The sequence below is a fragment of the Cariama cristata genome, unplaced genomic scaffold (genome assembly GCF_000690535.1).
Source record: "Cariama cristata isolate BGI_N322 unplaced genomic scaffold, ASM69053v1 scaffold1653, whole genome shotgun sequence".
In the NCBI taxonomy this organism is placed as follows: domain Eukaryota; kingdom Metazoa; phylum Chordata; class Aves; order Cariamiformes; family Cariamidae; genus Cariama; species Cariama cristata.
Genome location: NW_009607594.1, coordinates 37,434 through 46,912, shown reverse-complemented (window position 1 = coordinate 46,912; position 9,479 = coordinate 37,434). Strand labels below are relative to the sequence as shown.

The window sequence follows — 9,479 nt, the reverse complement described above, 5'->3', positions numbered from 1 at the left end:
GGAAAGAACAAGTGCCCTGAGAGCAATTTTATTTTCACTAGAGGACAGTTCTGCTTCACGGAGAGGACAGATCACACACAGGAGTGAAGCAGATCTGTTCGACACTACTACCAGAAGAACAAATTAATATCATCTGGCCAGAATAAATTCAGCCCAATTGAAAGATATGAAAGCATCTAATGAAAGAAGGGTTACAGTTCCAGAGGAGCCTTCCAACAGAAGCACAGAAGAAGGACCTTAAGGAAAAAACTGTTTGATTTCAGAGAATTTGTAAGAGCTTCAAGTCACTGAACTTGCAATAGCAGGGGGTTAGACTTAAAAAGGCACAGGGGGTCCCTTCCAGTCTTAGGTGCATTCATGACATGAGATTTGAAGGATGCAAATACACAGAAAATCAGTAAATTACTCATGGGAAAGCGTGTTACATGAAATTGATGTTTCATTTAAAAGAATGATCTATTTATCCATCTGTCTTAGTTCCAATCACATCGTAAGATAAGACAGCAAGATAACACATTGAAATAAGTTGTTTTACAAACGAGACCTTGAAAGAAAGTTACACTGAGGCTTTGTGCAAATCCTGTCAATGTATTTCTAAAAAGAGCTAGAGATCATCTGTTCTGTCAGGTATTTTTAATATGGCAACATTACTTTTTTGCCTTGATTTTTGCACATCATGGCCCTTTAGCTTGTGTATCACTTAAAGTTACACAGCAATGGTTACTGCAGTGCATTTCCTCAGGAAGTGTTTGTGGTTCACCATGAAATACAAAATTGTTAGAAAACACCCACTACTTTATGTGATCTTTTGATTAAACAAAGTTACATTTATTACTTTCCCTCGGTCAAAAAAAAAAAATCAATCCCTTTTAGCTATTTTATGGCAATTTCCTCAATGAGGCAAATTATACATAATACTCATATGTATGAATATATATATGTACAAAGACAGGAGCATGTCTTGTGAAGAGAAGCCATTATTCTCAAACACAGAATATATATAAAACAATGTTTTCATTTTTAAACTGTTTGAATTTTTTTTTAATCACAGTGTTTCACTGCATGCACATGAAAGCGTCTTTGTGCCATTTCCCTTTTTTTCCAAGAAAGGAGAATGTCGAAAGAGCTTAGACATGACACATAGAGAAGTTTCACAGGAGAAACCAAAGATTCTCTTAACCTTCCTCTTTACAATGCAGTCCTACTACCTGCCAAGAACAGCATGCACAGGTATTAGCTAAAGTAAGTTCTGCTTGTTTCCCCAGCTCCCAAATGGTGATCCTGAGTTTGCTATCATGAACAGGTTGTTTGCTCAGGATTGAAAAAACGGGCAACCGGTAGCGTCACTGCTTGACAACAGAGACTCTGGAATTAAAGGAAGAGGTCCTGGTCAGTGGCTCGCTGCTGCTCATACCTTATTGAGACGACTTATTTCGCTCTCATAGTGCTCTTTCTTTCTGATCATTGAGGCATTCTTCTGCTTCAGGAGCTTGTTCTCTTCCTTCATTTCATGGAGAGCTTCACTCAGGACCTTTGTTTCTTTCTGGGGTGCAAAAATACAGACAGATGCTGCTGAAATGCAGATGGAACCATTTTTCAAGAACAATTTTCAGAATATCTGCTGTCTGGCAGATGTGCTGCATTTTTGTTGTCCCAAACACAGCTGGGAAGGGAGGCAACAGGAAGGCGGATCATTAGTAAAACCCAGATATGATAAAGTCTGTTGAAATTGTTTTGACCACTCACCATATGATGAGACAGAGACAACACAGCAAACTAAATCCTTGCTCTCTACAGTCTGCAGTTGTACAAAGGCATGGGAAAGCTGGCAGGCCAAGCAAATCAGTACCGTACAGACGATTATCCCAAATCTGCATTACTTTTATGTACTCACAGCGTAAGGCCAGGGCTAAATGCTGGTGGAGTGCCAGCTGTCATACAGCGTCATACAACATTAAAGACAAAACTAGATCTCAGTATCACATAGTCAGAGGGCTTTTTCGGCTACGCGAGAGACTGAGGCAAGTCTCAGCCTGCTCAGGAATTACCAAGCTACCAACCAAGGCTCAAAAATCCACTTTCTTTGACCCTATCACAGTTGTTGTTGACTTGAGCTTGACCCTTCTTAGCATGTGTACCTACACTGTTGCCACCCAACAAACTACCAGGAAGACAACCCTACTTGCAAGAGGATTTATGCACTAGTCTTTCAAGATGGTATCATAGGAATTATTAGGACAGATTTGCCAAACTTTAAGTTTGATTCTTTTCTATCACTTTCTGCATGGCTATTTTCAATTTGCAGTGAAAGAAGCTAAGATCCTAATCAGACCCTGAAGCAAACAGCATCGTGCAAGCTTCTCTTGCAGGGTAATGCATTCCTCACTTTGCCAGACTGTCTTAGACCAAAGCTGTTTAAATATATGAAACAGAATGGCCCATTCTACAAAAAAAAAAAAAAAAAAAAAAAAAAGTATTTCAAATATTCTTCTGCAGTTGCTGTATGTGATTAAAAAAAAAAGAGAGATCCAACAATCACACAGAGAGGACACCACATGAATGCTTTTTTCCCTTTACAACAGGCATATCTCTGTGCAGTCATCTACTCAGCCTTTACAGTTTGGGCTCATGAGAAGTGCATCACCATGTGCTAACTGAGCCAGTGAAAAACACCCTTGAGAAACTGTTGCTTACATGTGAGGTAGCTTTATGTTCCTTTGTTCTAAGTTAGCTGGAACATTTAATTTTCTCCAAAAACTGGCAAGATTAGCAGGGTATCTCTGCATTAAGTATAGGAACTCACCCAGGAGCTAGCTCAAGCTGGTACGTGCATGTATGTTTTAAGATATCAAAGAAAAACAACACACTAAAATCCATATAGGCTTTTAAGCTATGCTCTTCTCCTCACCTTTGCCATCTCTTTTCCTAGCTCCTAGCACACACTTGCTTTCTCAGAGGCTGACACCTCTGGGAACATGGCCATTTATAACTAAATACTTCTAGTTTGTACAGGTTTTTGAACCATCTAAATTCTTACATCTTATTGCTTCTCATTCAATGCTGAATCTTAGGCATTACAGCACCTAGACTTTCCAGCGATTTGGTTCGTCTTTGATTCTTGTCTATGGATACATAGCAATGCCCAGAGAGAACAAAAAAATAAAAAAAAATTTAAATCTCCAAAACAGTCAGTTTTCCTCTGTGGGCCATAGAGGACATGGGGACAGATAAAGTTCACACAATTATCATTCTGTGAGAGCCATACCTCCAGATGTATTAAAAAAAACCAACTCTGTAAGACAGCAGCAGCATGTAAATATGTCTGAGGTTGTTTGGTGCTGCTCATTTTCCTAAATGGCTCAGCAAAGCATCCAGAGAACTTCTACTCTGAGTAAACAAATTTAAAAGGTACTGTCAGGCTGTTGGACTAGATAGCAAGTAAAGAACAAACATCTTAATACTTTTTCTGGCAATTGCCCTGTACAGCCCATCCTAGCTCTGTGGCTATGGGGGGTAAGTAAAACATTTGAAAAAGAAAGGGTTGTTACCTTTCAAGAAAAATAAAATTATATATATGTACATATGCAGATATGAAGAATGTTAGCTGTTGCAGGGGAAAAAAAAAAACCGTAAGGCCATAAAAATCTAATCTTGGTAGATCTGTCAGCTTGGGCCTCTTCTGCATCTGCTGAACTTTAAATCAACAAGCCTGCTCACATACTTTCAAGCTGAACATATCTTTATACATTTTTCTGAATCATGCCCTGGCACTGCTTTTTCTTTATCCTGCCCCATGGACAGCATAGGGTAACTTGAGTTGGCACAGCTGCTGACATGCGTGCTACAATCCTCGTTGCTCATTCAAAAAAAAAAAATCTCTACTTTAGCAGTTACCTCTGCAAAAGGGTAGAACTCCTGCATCCCTGCACGATACCCAAAAACTAAAGAAATTCAAAGTAAATAGAAGCACTTACTGGCTGACTATACAATTTGTAAAGAAATTGCTGATCTAAGGCTGAAGTTCCATGCTGGTTAACCTGTCCTCGTAAGAGATTTTTGGATTATATTGTCATCTAGTTCTTTATTCATGTACATAGTAAAATGATTGGGAGAGCGTACTGCTCATCCTTACTTTTTCAAAAAGGTAGCTAGGGCTATTTTTCACAGCTCTCACATATTAAAGGGCAAGCAGTAAAAACCTTAGTAATACGAACAAGGAAGATGGATTGTCTTGCATTGAATCCACGCTCAAAGCATATACAGGCAGTGATTCAGCAAGTACATAACGACACAGTTTGCTGTAAAACATGGAAATGGTCCTACTGGTTGGAAATCAAGCACGTGCTTAGCTAAGACCATACTGTAATTGACAAGCAAGTAAGATGAATGTTCTGCTTATAAAGATAAAAGCTACGGGCTTTGCATTTCTTTTCCTGCAGCAGCTAACTTACATCTTATCTGAGCCTGGAAGCGATATGATTACCACTTGCTTTCAGGTCTGTTTCATGTCATTAAGCAAACAGAGAAGCCCAATTTCAGTCATCAGAGCATCCAAAAACTCTTCCAAGAGGTTACGACGTGTGAGATACCATGAAGCAGAATGAGAATAGGAAGCACCACCACTCTGTGGTGCTTGTAAACCAGGGCACAAACTTTTGTGTATACGTTGGGCATCTATATGCCAATCACCCAGGTTGGTGGTTTTAGTATGAGGGGAATTCAGCATAGGGATCTAACTTTAGACGCAAACACCAACCCAAGAGCCAGTGCCTAAGGAGTCCTGAGAGAGGTGCCCAACCTCAGGGTGAGGTGAATGCCGTTCTAGAGCGGCTGATCAGCCCAGGCACTTTCAACCCTAATAATTGCACTGACGACATCTCTAGCATTTACGGGGAGCTGAGGTAGCCAGCACATGTATAAAAGCCTATATTGTCAATATTAAAATGTAGGTGTCTAGAGCTGAATCCATTCTTTCAATTATTTATTGCCAAGCACTTTGTGTAACAACTACAATGAAGTTCCTGTTCCATTTGAAATCACTGTAGCGTTTGTGTTCACAAAGAAATTCACCCCGAACTGAACAGTGATGAAGGAAATCTCTGCAGTATTCATATCAATCTGCTCTTTACTCCCCCATGCACACTAATACCGTGCTCTCTGCCAATTTCTAGTGAAATGACTCTCTCTCTATACATAGTTCTCTGATCAGACAGAAGATCAGCCACTGCCTTGGGTACAATATTGAAGAGCACTCAACACCACAGTCATTTCACGGCTCTGCGACAACCCACGCCTTGCCACTCGCAAGAAGAGAAAAAAGGAAAGGCAAGACAGCGTTCAACATTGAGCACAAATGGGGTAACGGAGTGCACCCTCCTACCGTTTCCTGCAACGGCCTGTCTCTGCCCAGGGCTCGCAACCTCTCATCTTCTGGATGCTGTCGATGCCTCTCTTCCTCCAACTCACCGACCCTCTTCTCTGACACGTCCAATTTTGCTTTCATTTCTGCCAGCTGAAAAGCAAGTGATAGACCATGGTGGGCTGACTAGGGATCCTGAAAGGCACAGCATCTTGAAGCTGCCTTCGCATCCTTTCAGCTCTCAGCAGATGGGCCTAAAGGAGTGGATCTGGTTGCATGTAAAGTCCCCAGCCACTGACTTCCGCCTCCCCACCTCCAGGCTCCACTGCTCTGTCTGCAGTGAAGACTCTTGATGATCCCGGGCAAATTCTCTGTTGGTATTAACACAGTTGGGTCTTGCACTGTTTTGCTGTCAAAGGACAGCTACCATGGGTTTGTCGCTCCAAAGCAATTCTCCCATTTTAATGTATTTTTTTTGCTTCCTTTTGCAATTTGGACTCTGCAGTGGTGCACATGCAAATGATCTCGTCAGAGGCATAAAATGGTCCCATATTAAATGAGGAAGAGTCATTTAAATTCCTCTTCTCTTGCCAGTGGGGGGAATCAAAGAAATGATCCAGATCAAGTAAAGCTTGCTAGAAAATATTAGAGAGAAAATTTTCCTGATAAGCACACGAGGTCATTCTGCAAACTTCCTTCTCATAGAAGGAAACAGGAGATGAGAAGTGTCAGTCAGTGAACCAAACTGGGTTTTGGAATACCATGCAAAATTGTAAGCAGGTAGCTTCACTAGGCAGCTGATTGTAATGTCTGCAGCAAAGATCCCACACAGCCGCCAGGAATGAAAGCTATGCCAACGGGATCTTGAAAAACAAAAAACAAACGAAACACTAAATAAAAAGTATTTATTTACAATTTATTTTTTTTAATGAAGAGCTTTTGTACAGAGTGGTTTCCTCAAAAGCAAAAAAGTCTCTCTGCTTATAGAAGGCAGTATTCATGGAGCGTTTATCTGAGAGCTCCCCCATTACAGGGAGCCCCAGCGAGCTTCCAGGCTTCACAAGCCAGACACAGGAGATGGGACAAGAATGAACAGATATGTGACGACGCAGATCAGTGGCTGGGCACAGCAGGCACTGCAGGCTAATTTTCAGTTAACTGTGCTCTGAAGTGTGAGCAATTTTTATTACCTTGTGGAGGGCATGAAAATCTCTGCTGTCATGTCCACCCTGGTCCCTACTATTTTAGAGGTGCGCTGTTTCTCTGGTTATTTTGTCCTACTGAAGATCCTACACACATTAGCTTCCCTTTTATGTGATGAAGCTTTTTCAATTTGTGAGCTAAAGACAAAATAAACACGATGCCTTTCCCCCCTAAGATACTACTTATAGCTATGTCTGGTTGGTATTTAAGCACAGACTTCACTATCAGCAGGTGGCATATATATTCCAGTAGAAGTAGTCAACATTGTTACCTGTTTTTCATAAAGTTGTTTCATACTTCTAAATTGACGATCCCATTGCTTGTTGACCTCCAGAAGCTGTAATTATCAGAAAGTCACAGTAAATAACCCTTATTTCAACATAGTCAGTAAATAAAAAAAAAATAGACTGGCATTCTAATTCTCCAGCTATGAGTGTTCACAACCTCCTCATTATCTGGCCAGTTCATTTCAGAAAAAGCAAGTTTAAGGTTTGGCAAGCTTTACGGCCCATCTGCCAGCGCATTCATATTTCAGTTAAAGCACATGAACGTTCAGGAAGTAACATTCAGGAAATATGCAAATACACAATAAGCTACAGGTGAATCATTTGCAACACTGTACAAATCCCAAGCGGCAATTCCTAAATGGCCAAGGACTTTCCTGTTAGGTTGTTTTAAGTTCCATAAAGATATTTCCCATTAGGAGGTCTCTGACTTCAAACAAGTGAACTGAAGGTTCCTATTGACTGCAATTACTACCGGTTGCAAACCCCACTTGCCTTTCTCAGTACCACTAAACCTAGCAAGCATACACATGCAAGATGGGAAGATCAGCTAACACCACACATGAAAGTGGTAGGAGTGAAGTCAGCGTGCGTGCATTTTCATTTGAGAAAACCAAAGTAGTCCCTTTGAAGCATTTTGCTTTGCAGGACATAGGGTCACTCTTCAGGATGCTCAGCCAAAGAACAGCTTCCAGTTTGCTGCTACCTGTGACCAGGACACCACTGGCTACTACTCACAGCAGTCCCTTGGCCTTTACAATAGTGATCATTAAGTAAATTTGCCCTTTGTACTGTATACATCTCTGCCCTTCCAGATTCACAGCCACATTACAATAAGTCATCATTTGTTTTTAGGAACAGTTCTCTCAATGTAACTCTGCCTACCTTGGCAGAGAGAAGTAGGACTATAGGAATTAGTTTAAACATAATTTTAAGTGCTTGCACACTTTGAGCTGTGAAGAAATGCAAAGCAGAAAGTCTCCACGTAGAAATTGTCTCACAAGAGCGCAGGATGAGATTCCCACAGGAAAAACGTGGGCCTTTGTTTTACCCACCAGTCCAGCAATGGCAGCATAAATGCAGTGTAAGTAACAGTCAGAACACATTCAGTGATTTCCTGCCCCAAGCATATTACTGATATTGTAATGTCTGTCTTAGAGGTTATACCTGTAAAGGTCAAGGGCAAACTTAAGATTACCTCTCGTTTCTGTCTTTCCAGCGAGAGGATCTGTTGCTCCAGAGAACTGGCTGATATAGTCTTCTTTTTGGTCAGTAATACGTGCCTTGACTGCAGAAAATAAATGTTCAAAAACGAATGCTATCGGCATCCTCTCTTCAAATCAAGATTATATTATATAAAACTCCCATCCAGCCTGACATGTGCATGTAAAGAAACTGAAACAGCAACATTTTCTTACATTACATCTGTATTTCAGTACCTTTACTCCTGCTGACAGCAGGTTCTGAAGTGTACATCTGCTTTAACCCTGCTTAGTCTGTGTTTTAATTGAAGCATTATGCAGACACTGAAATGAACAAAACTACGTCTATTTGTACCATCTGAGACATAGAACACAAAACAGGATTTTAATTATCTTACAGATGGTAATATAAACAAGTAGTACAAGCCACAAAAGTTGAGCATAAGTTGAAGTGGGCATAAGTAATTCCCTTCATTTACAACAACTAGAATAATTAGTAGTATTGCCCCTGGTAAGTGCTTACAGGCCCAAGGCAATAAACTTTAGCACGATGGGTTCAAAACAAGCAATATAGAAAATGAACAGGCTATTTGGAGAAATTAGGAATTCAATCTGCAATTGTTCCAGTTTTTAAAGCGTGGAGTTTTGCCTACGCAGGACCACAGCAGTTAAACTCTCATTTTTATAATGGCCATGTTGTATATTGTAATTTCTAAGAAGTTTCTACGGATTGTCATGAAAACAAACATTTGATCTATTAGATATATGTAGATATATATCAAGAGAACTGTACTGGAAAAAAAAGATACATGCCCATAAAAATAAAATATACTATGTTCAGATACCTTGTCAGGGATTTTTTTTTTCCTCCCTAAATTTTCAACCAGTATATGAGAAACTAGAATAAAAGCGTGGGCACTTCTGACGTCTTAAATCTCCCGAAATAAATTCATTTTCTTCAGCTAGAGAACTTAATGCCAAATACCAATGAAGAAGATCAAAGAATAGTTTTGTTGTGTCTTTTCACAGGCAAAAATCCTGACCACGTATTTGCCCCATGACCAGTCCTCCTGAGCTCTAATGCGGAGCATTTGACTTCCATGCCAGAAAACACTTAATCCCTCTTCCTGTAGAAGTTCATCAACAGGTTTAAATTAAACTTAATCTGAAGCAATTACCTGGTGGTCAATGGAGTTATTCACATGTTGAATTGTTATCAGAATCTGGGCCTTAGGCACGTATTTAAATGCATATTTAAGAGTCCTATTAAAATGAACAGGACAACTCACAAATCTAAGAGCTATATATACACTTGGCACCAACTGGTCTGAATACCGCTCACAGAAATTGCTGGGTCACTAAAATGAACCACTTTCTACCCCTTGTATAACAACAAATTAAAATGACTAGATACTTTTTTTTTTTTTGGGG

The 9,479-nt window shown here is 40.1% G+C and overlaps 1 protein-coding gene across 1 annotated transcript in view; it reads right to left on the bottom strand.

The window, feature by feature from the left end:
• TNIP3 (TNFAIP3 interacting protein 3) overlaps positions 1 to 9,479 on the bottom strand; it is a gene marked incomplete at its 5' end in the record, with an annotated part of 39,612 nt that overhangs the window by 21,279 nt on the left and 8,854 nt on the right. Inside the window, 4 exon segments of the mRNA XM_009696767.1 lie at positions 1,415 to 1,543; positions 5,381 to 5,512; positions 6,834 to 6,899; positions 8,045 to 8,134. Coding sequence (XP_009695069.1) covers positions 1,415 to 1,543; positions 5,381 to 5,512; positions 6,834 to 6,899; positions 8,045 to 8,134 — 417 coding nt within the window.